General features: G+C 33.4%; 3 protein-coding genes across 3 annotated transcripts in view; 2 read left to right on the top strand and 1 right to left on the bottom strand.

The window, feature by feature from the left end:
• LOC104805654 (cytosolic isocitrate dehydrogenase [NADP]-like) overlaps window positions 1–480 on the bottom strand; it is a 3971-nt gene extending 3491 nt beyond the window's left edge. Inside the window, exon 1 of the mRNA XM_010530293.1 lies at window positions 248–480. Coding sequence (XP_010528595.1) covers window positions 248–296 — 49 coding nt within the window. The 5' untranslated portion in view covers window positions 297–480. The remainder of the gene's footprint in view (window positions 1–247) is intronic.
• Window positions 481–3251: 2771 nt separating this feature from the next.
• Window positions 3252–5860, top strand: LOC104805656 (protein REVEILLE 2). Its single transcript, XM_010530294.2, has 5 exons — window positions 3252–3638; window positions 4245–4328; window positions 4425–4536; window positions 4643–4704; window positions 4869–5860. Exons 1-5 carry the CDS (start codon window positions 3627–3629, stop codon window positions 5601–5603), a joined length of 1005 nt encoding a protein of 334 aa, XP_010528596.1. The 5' UTR covers window positions 3252–3626; the 3' UTR covers window positions 5604–5860.
• An 8046-nt stretch (window positions 5861–13906) lies between these two features.
• LOC104805657 overlaps window positions 13907–15614 on the top strand; it is a 4993-nt gene continuing 3285 nt past the window's right edge. Inside the window, 7 exon segments of the mRNA XM_010530295.1 lie at window positions 13907–14067; window positions 14689–14775; window positions 14918–15007; window positions 15110–15196; window positions 15283–15477; window positions 15573–15611; window positions 15613–15614. The exon segment at window positions 15613–15614 is cut by the window's right edge and continues 609 nt beyond it. Of these exon segments, the coding sequence (XP_010528597.1) occupies window positions 14014–14067; window positions 14689–14775; window positions 14918–15007; window positions 15110–15196; window positions 15283–15477; window positions 15573–15611; window positions 15613–15614 (554 nt within the window). The 5' untranslated portion in view covers window positions 13907–14013.

Below are 15614 nucleotides of genomic sequence, written 5' to 3' on the forward strand. Positions count from 1 at the left end.
TGCCGGGGGGGGGGGGGGGAACCAAAGGTTACATAAGCACGATTACGGTACAGGCAAAAAATGAACTGGGCATGGAAGAAAACCAGATTACACATTCCCAAGCGTATGCCCCATCGAATCAGATTCGAAGGATCACAAAACATCGTTAGAAATAAACAAAAAGCGGAATCCGCATCATCGCCAATGGATTCGAAAAGCAGTAAAGGAGATATCCGAAGCCAGCGAGAGAGAGAGAGAGAGATCTCACCGTCCATCTCGACGATGGGATTGGTCACCTTGATCTTGTCAAACGCCATGGTGCTTTCCCTCCCGCCACAAAGCGAGAACAGATTCAACCGATCAGATCCGAACTCCTCCCCCTACACCGGATATCGAAACGTGAAAAGATTTTCCGGCGGAGAAGCGAAGATCGTCAAAGGACAGGTGATCTGCTCGTCAATGACAGAGAAGATATTAAAGACGGGACAACTCGCAGTAGGTGAAAAGGCAGTTGCGGAGGGGATTAATAACTTATGCTATTTTATATTTTGGAGAACTTCATTTCAACCCCTATATTATTGTATATTCCCATTTTTATCACCTACATTTTAGGATTGAAAAACAATAGACTATATGTCAAAATAAGTAATTATACAATGATAAGTCGGTCTGAATTTTTCAGAATTTTTTGTAATTTAAATAGATTTTATCTAAAAATGTACACTATATGTTCGTGAATATGTCGCAATATATAAGTTTGTTTCTAATCCAAATTGATTCATTAAAAATGAAATCGACTGCAAAAAATAATTGATTATTTTGAGTGAATAGTTACGGAATTTTATTAAAAAAATGTTTTTTAGTCGGTTTGTTTGACTACACAAATGTAGAATATAGTTTTTGTAAATGCGTAAAACAGAAAAAAAAAAAAAAACTTTTTTTTGTGCATATCCAAACAGTGGTCAACGTCCACAGGTCACATGCTCTTCGTTGTGTGATGGTCCCCGTCGGTCGATTGGTATAATTCTCATTTTCCCATGCCAAATTTCACACCACCAACTCAACTCGGCAATATAGCAAAAATACCCCCCACTCAACTCACCATATATTTTGCTTTTTTCCCCTTAAATTAAAAAAAAACAATGGTTTTTGTTTTTTTTTATATTCAGTATTTACAAGTTGATTTTTATCAACAATGGTTCTTCTCATACCACACTCCAATTTCAAGATTTTATATATATATATATATAGTTTTTATCAAATAAAAAATAACTGTGACAAAAAATGAAATATTTATTATTTATAGTACTAAAACGTATATAGAAATAAATCAAATAAACTTTTATTCAAAACTTCTAAAAAAGAAAAGAAATCTGACCAAAATTCAAAAGAGAAATATATATAAATTGAATAATTTTAAGAATATAGGATTTCGACATTGTAAAAAACCCACACACCGTGTTTAGAATCATAGGAGTGGAAGCTAAGTTCTAACAAAATGTGAAGTAATTATTATTATTATTATTATTATTATTATTATTATTATTATTATTATTATTATTATTATTATTATTATTATTATTGTTATTGTTATTGTTATTGATAATGAATGAATTTAAATAAATGACAGTGTGAGCTTGGTTAGGACCACTGTAAACCATAATGTAAGATGGGCCACAAATCAAATCTAAAGGCAATTTTGAAGACATGTGTGACAAACCTAATATAAGATCAGAAATCAAATTTAAAATTTGCTTTTGAATATAAATCTAATGTATGCTCTCTCACCTCCAAAGTAAAAATGTTCTTCCGTACATTTGATTTATGTCCTCTCCTTTTATTATTTGGTATCGTGCATATCTCTTGACAATTTTATGATTCCATGATTCTTTGATTTTGTTTTTTAAAATTAAACTCGATAAAAGTGATTTAAATCATTGTAATTTCAATAAATCTCTAAAATTGGGATTTGTTAACCAAACCATCCAACTAAACTTCACAAACTCTTAAGTCAACTAGCCAATGGAAATTACAATCTTCCTATAGATCTAAAAATATTCGAAATCTTCCCAACTGAAAACCGTAATAATTACACAATGTTAAAATCACATATTACAGAGTACTAAGCAATTTTTAATCGGGTTTTATGACATCACTTATCGATACTCGAAACCCTTTTAATTGTCTTTATTTAGTGGATTATAGGTTATATGCATAGTCGGTCCAAAGAAAATGAAGTATAACGAGTGGTCGTAATTAAATCTGAATTAAGAGCTCGATCATAGCAAAATCGAGTGGCCTTTAATAATCCATATCCCGTTCTTTCTCCATCTCTTTCCTTCCACGTGGCCGCCTTTTGGAGCCTCGAGAAGGCACTTTGCTGACGTGGCAATAAAGCGCAAAATTATTGAAAAGTCATGTTAAATTCGTTTTATTTTCAGAAAAGACATTCAGATATTTCAGTGATTTTTGTCGTTCACATAAAATATCCCAAGAATTTTATTTTAAATCAAATATATCCGTTTGTCTGCTCTTTTTTTTCGTACCACGCTCGAGTATATGTTTCTTTATTACTCGCGCTCGTGGCCACATACGGCTTTTCAAAGACCATGAGGTCTTACATTTTCTTCGACGGAAAAACTTTTTGACCAAAATCAAAATTAGTACATGCTTACTTTTTTTCACTCGAATAAATTCATTTTTATTTGTTTTACCTCTAAGAAACATTTATTATATTTTTATAAAAAATCTGGATCTTTGAGTCTAGTCTAAAGATTATAAATCTAGAGAGAAAAATATTATAGCATAATTTTTTTATATCCTAATAATTATTTCGAATAAGCGGATTTTTTTTATTGCTGTTGACAGTTCTTTTATGGGAAAATTGTAAAAAAATAATAATAATTGATTTGAGTTGCGCGGAACAAGAAATTACCCTGAAATGAACATTTCATTTGGAGCGTGAACACCACGCGTGAGTACCTCGCGTGATGCTCGACCTTTATGTTTTTTGAGTGGCTACAAAACATTTTTCAGATGGATAAAAAGAAAAGATAATATCTTCTTCAAAAAAGACAAAGCGGGTGCGATGAAACATACACTCGCCACGTGTCGGACATCTTTGGACCTCGGCCACAAGATTGAACTGGTTTCTTTCTCGACCTCTCTCTTTTTATTTGAAAAAATAATACTAATTGCAAAAATAGCACCAGAAGCTGACGTGGCAGCTCCTCCCTTTCTTCTTCCTACTCTTAAAAAGCAACCATAACCGCTCCCTCGTTGGGTACTCTGTTTCTCTTGAACATATCTTCAAAGACGTCTTTTCTCGTCGTTTCTCTCCGTCTCAGATCAGTGGTATTCCGGTGGAATTACAGTCCGGTTTTCGGTTTTTCCGGGGAGAATTCCGCCGTTAAGAGCAATACCTCTTCGCCTTTCAAGAAACCACAAACGGTTTCGTTCCCGGAATTAGGAACCGATTTGTGATACGACGTCGTTTTCTGCGGCTGTGAGATTTTAAGTGGTCACGAAACGCAGCCAAAGGGGAAGAAGGAGCGAAGTTAGGGTTCCATCGTTGAACTGTAAATCCAGGGTCTTTTCTGGGTTTTGTTCTTTCTAAGTTCCGAGATTTCAAGACTTCTTCTGCAGCCATGGAAATTCAGGTATGAGATATTTCTTCTTCTTCTTCTTCTTCTTCTTCTTCATTTCCCTGAAATAATTCCCAAAAGATCACTAGGGCTAGATTTTTTGGGGATTAATCGTACTGTTTGGCTTCATGTTTTTGTCATTTGAAGATAGAGTTTAGATTTGCCTAAATCTGGGAACTGTTGGCTTTCAGACAAGCTGAGTTAACTTCTTTCTCGAATGTTTGTCTGGACGCTTCTTCTCTCTTAACCGTTTTGATCTTTGCTTGGGTGATTACTGATTAATTAAATATCCATGGATTACGTTTGAATTTGTCACCATTTGATTAGGGAAATTCGAACTTCAGTCTTAGTTTCTACTGCTTTATTCTACTTCTGATCTTAGTTCTGTTTCCGCAATATACGCAATGTTCAAAAGATGCTGCAGGATGAGAAAGTTTCGAGCTTTGTACCCAGAACGAGAGAGAAAGTTGCGATCTTTATTAGGAATTCAAAAGAGTTTTGTGAACAAGTTGTCTTTCAATTCATATGCCTTGGCCTTGGAAGCAGCCAGTCGAAACATTCTCTATAACCAAAAAGTGATGTAGCTGAACCAAAATGTTCTTCTTGGGTTTCTGCGTATAGGAACAGTGTAGAATGATCCATTCGAGTGGGGAAAATGTGCTTTGTGATGAGCCCATTTCGTGTGCAAAGGCCTTCAACCTCAAGGTACTGGCCTTGCTTTTCTCTGGATTGGATGTCCTATTTGTTGATCTGTTCTGTCTGAATTCAGACGCTGGGTCTCTCTCTCTCTTGTAATAATAGGCAAGAAAGCCATACACCATCACGAAACAGAGAGAGAAATGGACAGAGGAGGAGCATATGAAGTTTGTAGACGCCTTGAAGCTGTACGGTCGAGCATGGAGATGCATACAAGGTATATATATATATATATATATTAACCCTTATACGATTCGAATAGAATAATAGGACTGGCTACATTCCGTAGAGATGTGAATTCGTTATGATTTTCCGTGGAACAGAACATGTTGGAACAAAGACAGCTGTTCAGATTCGAAGCCACGCTCAGAAGTTCTTTACCAAGGTTTCTACTTCTCTTGTTCCACAAAAAAAAAAAAACCCCACCCTTTTACTCCCCATTCTGTTTTTACACGACAATGTACTTGAGTAAGTTTCAATCTTTTTTCGGGGGCGAATCAAGGGCGATTATTTACACGAACAACGTCTAAATTCTTATGTTATGAACAGGTTGCTCGTGATTGCGGTGTTACCTCTGATGAGTCCATTGAAATTCCGCCTCCACGGCCGAAGCGAAAGCCGGTTCATCCTTATCCTAGGAAGTTAATACTCCCCACTTGTAAAACCATCTCGGAGGGATATGGATCGAAGTTGGTCTCTGAGGACGAAAACCAGTCTCCCACGTCAGTGTTATCAGCTCTCGGGTCAGAGCCTTTGGGTTTCACGGGTTCAAGTTCGCCCAATTCATCTGCAGACGACCATCTCTCTCTCGTATTCCACGGGAATGAATCATCTCATACCGAGGAGTCATCTCCCGAATCAACTGTTCGAACCCTCAAGCTCTTTGGGACAACGGTTTTAGTCAATGGTTCAGCTTATGATGTAAAAACGCTTGCACCGATTCATCCATTGGCGAGGAAGGCGTCGGTCCCAGCAGCGAACGATCTAGAATCTCTTCGGATAAATGTAGATACAACAGATTTTCTCACGTCTCGCACAGTTCATCGGGAAGGTGCTTCCTCAACTGGTTCGAATGATTCAGAAGATACTGACAAGAATTTGGATTCTGAGACGCAGTCTCGTCGCTGTTCTTCAGGCAATGCGGAGACAGATGAAACCCGCTTTCCCGAGTTTAAACCGAGCGAGAGATCCGCGTTTTCTCGGCCGAGGCCGAGGCCCGAGATGAACAACTTCATCGGGTCCATGCCGTACAAGAAGAGAAGAGCCGTGGAAGACAGCATATAGGAACTGGACTTTCATCTTCTGTTTTGTGGAACTGAAACATGTTACATGTAAATCCTCTGAATCTTTTTTGTTAAACTGTATCTGTTGTACATTGGCTTCTTCTGTGGCTTTGTGTAAGGAACCACGCACATATATATATATAGAGAGAGAGAGAGAGAGAGGTCCCTTTGGACCGGTTGTATCATATTTTTTTTTCCGTGTATTCTTTCAGTTTCATAGTTCCAAATTTTTTGGAGGATAATGGACCGTTACGTAAAGATATTGTTTCGTCGAGTCCTTGGGTTTGAATTGGAGATACTGTATCATCACAGGCCCAGGCCCAGGCCCAGGCCCATATGGTATGTTTTGAGGCCCATTTGTGAATCGGTTATGAACCGTTTTCATTTTTAAGGGGTGTCATTTGGGCTCCGGCCAGCCCGTCTGAAAAAATAATTGGGTTCGGATTTGAATTTGTGGGACTGAAAACATTGGGTTTTCGAATCCATTCAAAAAACCGATATTAAAAAAATTGAAAAAAAAAACCATAATCCAACCATCTGTGATTCGAACCCGAATTTGAAATCGGAATCTTGAAGAACCGGATCCCGAACTTGATTTTGTAAATTTTTTTTCGTTAATTCAAAATTTTGTCGAACCTTTTGATCCAATTTACATATGAGGTCGGATCGGTTCCATCCTTTTGACATCCTGATTTTTTTGTTCGTTTAAAATTTTTCTAGTCCGTAAAAAACGGACTGACAAATTGGAAAATGAGGAGCTAATAAAATAAGTCGTATTCATGTGTTGTTGAGTCTTGTGACATATGAAAATTGTATTATTGGTGGTCAAATTTATTTATATTTTTTTTAGTACTACTTTTTCATTATATAATTTGATTGGTCCTAAGTGCCCACCACCATTTTTCTTGTTATTGTGGTATCATAAAATACATGTTACATATACATAAACAAATAACGATTAGTTGAAACTTACCATCGATCTAAGTCAATTTAATTTCGGGAGATGGACCGAAAAAATAAAACCATATTAACTACAATAATTAAATGGAAATAAATAATTGTACGATTTTTGGACCAAAACAATTAAAAATGATATAAATCGGAGACAATTCAACAAAAATATACGCCCGACCGTAACAATCACTCGAGTGAAATTATTAAACATTATATAACGTTATACAAATAAATAAATCATTTGATAAGAAGCTTTCATCGTTAAAACCAAACTGTGCACTTCTCGTTAACTCTATTATTACCGAACCATGCGTCATGTCCTTGAGAAAGATTAAGCCCATAATTCATATGATGCGGGTTTAGACCGGTTTGATTCGGTTTAGTGAGATTTGGTACGTAGAAACTTGTATGTAGCGTATGAGTTAATAATTCATTTGAAATTAATGATACAAAAAAAAATATTCTTCCAATCTTTTTGAATTCTTTCTAACAAAACCCACCTTAATTAGGAATGATCTTGCTACCATGAGAAGCATGCATGGTTCGTTATTGAATTTCAATGTTCCTTTATTTATAATTCTACTTTATTTCATATGTCCATTAATTCAATATTTTGGTCGTTCCGGTCATTGATAGAAATCGAATCACATCAACTAGGGTTTCAGTTACGTTTCTAATTTTGTAGGCGTTGTCGGTTCTATATGTAACGCATATATAGAATCATTCGGATAAGGTTAAAAGAATAACGTTATACTACCAACAACTTCGATTCAAAGATAACATAATACGTGATATAAAATACTAGATAATCAAACTCAGAATTCACAAAATGTGACTTTCTTTTATGATTAAATCGAAATTATATATTATCATCAAATCAATTAACATCATTTTTATCTAACCCTAGCTTTAAATTACATTTTGTCGGCTCCTGTTTGTTTGATGTGATTTTCTATGACTCAACACGATCCTAAAATTATTTCTTGGCTATTAGTGATAGTCATAGTCAGTCTTCTTGAATATTATATACATATATATGATTAATATTATATTTTTTTCGGTTGAATCAACAAGCCTTTTATATATATCAATTCCAATATATATATATATATATATATATATGTATATGTTTGCTAGTGATTGTTTTTGTGATATAGGTTTTTGGATTCATTACGGTTGGTAAAAGTGCTATTTTGAAAGGAAAAAATCGAAAGAAAAAAAAAACACACTAAAGAGTAAAAGAAGATCAGTGAAAGGGACGTTGGCCTTGGATCCATTAGGACAAATCATATAACACTCCATTTCCCTCACTCAGTACCTAACCACTAACATGGGCTGTGTGTATGTTTCACATATATGTTGTGAACAAACACTACCCTACAATTTCACCAATGTATACATATATACATACATATACTTTGGCATTTACATACACATGTGCCTAATGCATCTGATAACAGAGATCGATCTATATGTCCATCATCAATGAGCTCATTCAAGACGACATATATATGGATGAATGGATATGGAGAAGAAACGACATCAGTAGCCGTCGGTTAGTAGTCATTCATTCATCTGTGATATCTGCAAGAACAAAAAAAAATCACGAGGGTTTAATTGTAAGAAACAAAAGTGTTGTGAGAACATATATATACATATATATATATATATATATATATATATATATATATGAGATCATATGGAACACACAAGAGTTGATTAGTTCTTGTAAGATCTACATTCATGGCACGGCATCAAATTATTGCCACCATACTTCACTGTCACTTGTCCCATCTTCTTCCATATCTAACTTCTTATATTTAATGGATATAACAGTTATGTGTATATATATATATACAAGCTCATAATTTTTGCGCAGAAACTGTATTTTTAATCAAGCCCGAACTAAACTGCATTCCAATAAATTTTGGATTATAAATTAAACTATGCAAGAAATTATCAGATGAAAGAAAAAATAACGATCTTAAATTTCCTTCAAATTACTCAATCTCAAAATAGGGACATAAGAATGTATATTTTAATTATAAAACTTATGAGTCTCATGTAAATTTAACACAAAAAAAAAATCGAGTGTATATATATATATATATATTTTAATAACGGTTTATATGTTTATGTAGTGGTAGTACCTTCTGTACGAGTGCACATTTTTAGGCCCTTTTCCCCATTTGGTTTACTAAACTTATTTAATGGCCATTAACAAAAAAAAAACTTAATTAATGGAACTTATTTTGTTTAAGTTCCATAAGTATCTCAAGGTACGCATCATTAATTAGAACACCAATGCAATGATCACCCATTATTTTAACATTATCAGTCACGAGTCACGATAAACTAATACTGAGATTTCAATATGATATATATCTGAATTCGGAATGTGAAAATTTAGGATATAATTATGCTCATTTAATATGATAAAAACATTTTTTTTTGGTTGAGTTGTTTGAATGCCACACATGCCTTTGGAAGATAAAACAAGACATTTTGGAATTGCCCTAATCGACAAACAATAAGAGGCATGTTAGAAAGTAGCCGATCCTGTCCGACATGTCCCCGACGGGTTCCATGCAAAGTCAATCTTATGTAAAAGATTTGATATGTAACGACGAGATAACGTAATTATTGTATTGTCGATCGACCTTATTAATAAAATTATCACAAAACTTTTGTGTGTATATATATATGTGTGTGTATTATATCTTTGACATTAAAAACCTTTTGCAAATTAATGGGATGAGACCAACTTGTTCAAGCGAAATCGAATTCAAATATGCTGCGAATGCAATTCAATTACGCCTATGTCCGACTATTTGTATGGGTGAAATGCATTGGTTCAAATAAATGTGTCTCATTGAACCTTTTCCAATTTAACATTAAAACATGATACGTAGTGAATATATATATATATGGGATCTGTATAAAATTCAAAATTAATTATTATTTTGTCCCGTTCTTCTCGTGGCTACAATATTGGAAGATTGTAAAAAAAAGGGTTAAAGAACAACTTTACAGGGGGGGGGGGGGCTTAGAATTTCAAGAGGAAACCCTAATCCAATACCAAAAATGTGTTTGTATTAATTGTAATTTTGCTTCAGCTAACTCGGAAATGTCATGAACGTTCGATATGTTGACGATGTATTTAAATATCCGATCGGAAACCCTAATCCAATACCAAAAATGTGTTTGTATTAATTGTAATTTTGCTTCAGCTAACTCGGAAATGTCATGAACGTTCGATATGTTGACGATGTATTTAAATATCCGATCGGTCCGATAAATTCTTAGTTTACGAGATAAGTAAAATTCTCAATATAAGCGTAGACAAGCTTGTACACTAGTCATCAATTTCTAATTTCAATATTTAAATCAAATTAATTGGAAACAATATAGAAGTAGATAAATTGGTTTTAACAAAGATTATATATATAGCCATGACACAAAAAAGTCTAGAGGAAAAAAAGACGTAATCTAAAACCCTAAACTGCCATATGAAAGACGGAAAGTAAGATATCAAGTTCCAAAGCCACTTAACAAGTAGAGTGATGGAGCATGTCATGTGGCTTAAGCATAGGGTTTGGTCCTAACCCTTCCAAAATCTAGTACTTTCATTTTCATCTGCAAAGCATTTATGTATGTATGTATGTATGTATGTATGTATGTATGTATGTATGTATGTATGTATGTATGTATGTATGTATGTATGTATGTATGTATGTATGTATGTATGTATGTATGTATGTATGTATGTATGTATGTATGTATGTATGTATGTATGTATGTATGTATGTGTGTGTGTGTGTGTGTGTGTGTGTGTGTGTGTGTGTATGCGCGCGCATTTGGGAGCCTATTTAATTATCACGTGTAATCTTCATCCGAGATACAAACACTCCAAAGTGTACATTCGTGAATCATGTTACTCCCAATTTTATTTTAAATCAAAAATCATGTGGCGCCATACATTTTCATGTTATAAGAACACAACTTGTACTCCGGTATACATTTTATAAAAAAAAATTATTTAATTTCAACATATTTACAAATATTTAAATATCTAGTCTAATACATCTCTTATGGACATCTATAAATATTTAAATATCTGCAAAATATATAAAATTTGGATATGCAAAATCTAAGAATTTAGATTTGGGTTTTGAATCAAATTTTCAAATTTTCCGATACATGATCGGTACCATGATAATTCAACTTTCTCTCTTTATATATATATATATATATATATATATATATATAATCCACAAGCATGTACATACATTCCGGGTGTCAGTTCAATGCATCACTGCAAGGAAATTATCAGCTTAATTAATGAGTAATTTAATACGGTTTCTAGAAGCGCGTGTATCAAAGTACATGGACCGATAATTAATATCCAATAATATAGACCGAGATCTAATAAGATCCCAAGCGGCTTTATAGAGTATCTTATATAAGTACATAACAATTTCGAAAACCGACACAGCATCCAAAACTAAATTATATCAACTCGTGAGTGTGTATATATATATATATGTATTTTGATTGTCAATGAAAACCTTGCAGTTAATGATTTTTGTTTGAAAAAAGTGTGAGATCGCATAGTCAACATTTTCCTAAATAAAATTAGTAACTGAGATTTAGAATGCTACTTTGACATTTATGGAAAATAGTATAGATTTACATGAGCCATATATATTTCGATTGATTACTTGATTTTTTTTTTCTTCTATGATAAATGAATTGTTGGATCTTCGACCCAATATAATTTATATGGTTCGAAATCCAAATTCATGTAGCAAAAAATCTCCAAAAATAAATAAAAAAACAGGTACAATTTGTATCTTACAAGAATATTTAATAATCTGATTTTTTTTTTTTGCATATGTCATGTATATTCATAATAAAGATCAATTTGACCTAATCACAAAAGTGGAGTAAAATGTACATGCGAACATGAAAATGTATACTATTTTAAATCCACAGATAAAATAGCAGACAACATAATATAACGCAGCAATGTAAATGTTCAACCAAAAAAGGCCAAGACACTATGAATGAAATGATTTATTGCTAATAAGATTAGGTGGTACGTATATAGGTAATATCGAATAATAATATACGGGCAAGAAGTGGTCATGCACGTGAAAATAAAGGCGTATTAGGAAATTAGGCACTTGTCATTGTTGAAGGCATTGCATTTGCAATATATAAAAAAAACTTTGCATATAATTTAACAATAAGATGTATCGAAATGAAGCGCAAAAACCAGTGCTTTGATTGATTATATGAAAATATAAAACCAATATTTTGATCCAAATTACTGCAATCAAATTCAGTATCTAACAGGAATGGAAAAAGCGAATTCAATTGTTATATCAAAATATAAAACCAATATGTTAGTTAAAAATTAGAATATATTTCGTCAGCTTTAAAAAAAAAGTTCAGAATATATTAGTTAAAGTATTTGAAAATATAATATTAACATTTTTAAATTAAGGATTTAGAACGTTGTCCTGCATAAACCAGATTATTTTCTCTTGCACTTCTCATCTTGTTTTATCGCACTAAATACATTGACGTCAATCAAAGACCACTTACACATGGATCATGATAACGTATATATAGAATGAATGCTAGAGCCCATTAAATTTAATTTCCACTGTTTAAAATTATGATGGAAGAGACTGCATGCAGAATACGGACTATTATAATAAAGTTTATTTTCATGGTTCGATTTTATAAATCTTTGAATCGTAAGGGGTTGTTACAAATATATAATATAATGTGATTAATACGTGTATAAAAATGAAAATGAAGGAAAAATAATATAGAAATGAATTTACGTTGTGAATGGGAAATAAAGTATTTGCACAAGCATCTAATAATTACCTGCTTTCCTTGAGCTTTTGACCATAAGAGTGAATGCAATGTTAATATCCCACTTCCTCTGATTTCCTTTCCTCTCCACCTACAATTATTTTCGACCTCCTAATCATTTTGTCCGTTCAAAAGATATCATTGCCCATCATATTATAGATATTTATATATATGGAAGTTTTATTAGGACACTCTACAAAAAAATAAGATGAACGTTAGTAATAAAAACGTACTCTAAATTTTACATTCTTGGTTTATTTTGATTCGAAAATCGGTTGTTGGGTCATCGAAAAATCGAATCGGTTTTCGGTTAAAATTTCAAAATACAAAATACTATATATAGAATTTGAACTCTTCTTTTGTACTATACATGAGTGGAAATTAATTTATAAAACTAATAATAAAATATAACGTGTATCATTCATTGGGTTATATATCTAACTTGTATACATGTTGGTAGGTTCTTGCATTCACATACATACATATATACGGTTGGTTTGTATCTGTTGCTTAGGTTCTTACAAAAGGTCGACAGTGTTGGGTGAGTGTCGTCTTAGTGTCTTGTAGACAGTTGTCGAGTAACAAAATAACAAAAATAATAAAATGTATATTGGTTTAAATAAATATAAAGATAAGGAAAAAAGCCAAAGTCGTGGAATAAGAAAAGGACAAAAAAAAGGAGGAAATGGGTAATAATTAAAAGAAAGTTACCAAAATGTGAAAGTAACCCATGTGGTTTCCTGCACACGTGCAACTCACCATCTACTATTTTTTAATCCAAATTAGTACGAGTGATTAATAAAATTAATGTTACTATAGGAGACTATACCTAAATATACTAAATTAGGAGTCACCTATTTGGAGTTTATAATTTAATTTTATGTAAAAATATATTTCCATATATAATATTAGTTGATGGCTAATAATTTATTAAATATTTTTTTTAATGTAAAATACAACTTTGTATAGAAAAATATGGATCTAATACATTATAATATACAAATAAAATAAAATAAAAAAGATATATAATCTACATATTTGAAATGCATTAATTGACACTTAAATTATAATTATGATTAATTTAAACATGCAATATTTGTATATATATATATTGTATTATTTAAGAGCTTCACAATTAAATTAAAACGTAAATTTAAACTCCATATAAAAAAGATTATAAATTAAATCATTACAAATTCAAAATAAAATTGCACGTGAAAATTGGTATTGTCTTGTAAAAAATCATTTGCGATCAAGCGCTTGAATTTTTAAAGCAAAATATAAAAGATAAATGTTATAGATAAATAAATTTCTCATAATTTTAGCCGATAAATATGACAAAATGCATCGTAATTTTAGTTAATCGATTAAAAATCTTTGAATTCGAACGATAGTGGTTGGGATAAAATAATCTAAAATAATTACCCATATAAATACGTAAGAAACAAGAGAGGCCAAACTATTAAAACACTCCATACACAAAATTCAAAGCGAAAATAATCGCACATAAATCTTCTTCTTCTTCTTCTTCTTCTTCTTCTTCTTCTTCTTCTCTCACTGACACAGTAATGGGCGAACACAAAAACTCAGACACGGTGCAGTGCGACAGAACTGCGGAACAGGTTCCTTTTCTTCTGCCCATGATTTTATTTCTTCCCCCCCCCCTCTGTGTATGTAATTTAATTTCGTTTCACGTTTTATCTTCTCTGCAATCCTCTTGTTCAGCGTTTTCCGTTCTTGAAATTCTTTTCTCGCTTTGATTGGGTTCTTCTTTATCTCTTTTCCCGTTTTCTTGTTTTCTTTTTTGGAAATAAAGTGTTTTTTTTCATGGGTTTCGGCTGTTTTGTGCAGTAATTCCCGCAATTTATTGCTCCAGAAATCATAGAAATCTAAGCATTTGCAGAAATTTCCCATTTTTACAGGATCTCTGTCTCTGCTGTGAGAATCACTGTTTCACTAGCATTCGAACACGGCAGTGTTCATCCCATCATAACTTCTGTTTCGACATTTACAGTTTACTATTCTGTTTCACTAAATCTCTGTAGTGTCGCTCGGAATTCCCAGCCCAGGTTTATGTTCATCGTTTTAAGAGAAACATTTTCTCGGGCGATTTAGATCCGTAGGATCTTGTACGATTGAGATGTCAATTCATATTTTGTGTTCTAGTCTCCGTTTCTCCACGCGAAGCTATTGAGCCAACACGATTTGCTTCTTACAGAACAAAAACATGCAATGATTTGCAGGCTATCTTGGCGTTGAAGAAAGGTGCACATCTTCTGAAATGCAGGAGAAGGGGCAAGCCAAAGTTCTGTCCTTTCAGGCTCTCCATGGTAAAATTCTTCATCTTTGCAATCTCTAATGTCTAATCACCAAAAACGTAGAGAAAAAATAAGAAAAATCAAAACTTTCTCACTTCGGAGGGTATTTAGGGCTAAAGGGTCATGGTTCCTGGTGTTGTTTTTTGTTTCTAAGGACGAGAAGTACCTGATTTGGTACTCAGGACAGGAGGAAAGACAGCTGAGATTGAGCTCGGCCGTGAAGATTGCTCGAGGACAGAGAACTGTATGTTTGCACAAACTCCATGCTGTGTTCTCCATAAAAAAAAAAACTTGTTTGAAGATGTTTCTGATTTGAAGTGGTGAATGTTTCTTCCATTGGTTATAGGCAAACTTTCAGAGACAACTCCAGCTGGATCGGGAAGAACAGTCTTTTTCTCTTATTTATGCAAACGGGGAACACACGCTTGATCTCGTATGTCCCCCCCTTTTTTTCCTCTTTTTCCTTTGTCTTTGTGTCTGTTTCTTGGATTCATCCAGTGCTGTTTGTTGTATATGTAGATATGTAAGGATAAAACACAAGCAGATTCTTGGATCAAGGGTCTGAGAGCTGTGATAACGAAGCATCAAAACTTCGGAACCAACGGAAATCTCCGCACCAGCAGAGGAGCTCAGAGTTGCATCAACAGTCCCGCGGGTTTTATCCGTCGAAAACAGAATCTCGGGCTTCTTGAAGAAACCGCCGAGTTCTCTCAGGTCTTTCCATGTTTATCCCTTTTTACAAATCCATTCAGATATCGCGGTATAGATGGAATTTGACGGGCTTTATCTTATACATCAAAATCTTGAAGATACGCAGTTTATGTGGAAGTCCATCTCCGTTGCTGGAAGAG

The sequence above is a fragment of the Tarenaya hassleriana genome, unplaced genomic scaffold (assembly GCF_000463585.1).
Source record: "Tarenaya hassleriana unplaced genomic scaffold, ASM46358v1 Cleome11, whole genome shotgun sequence".
Taxonomy (NCBI): Eukaryota; Viridiplantae; Streptophyta; class Magnoliopsida; order Brassicales; family Cleomaceae; genus Tarenaya; species Tarenaya hassleriana.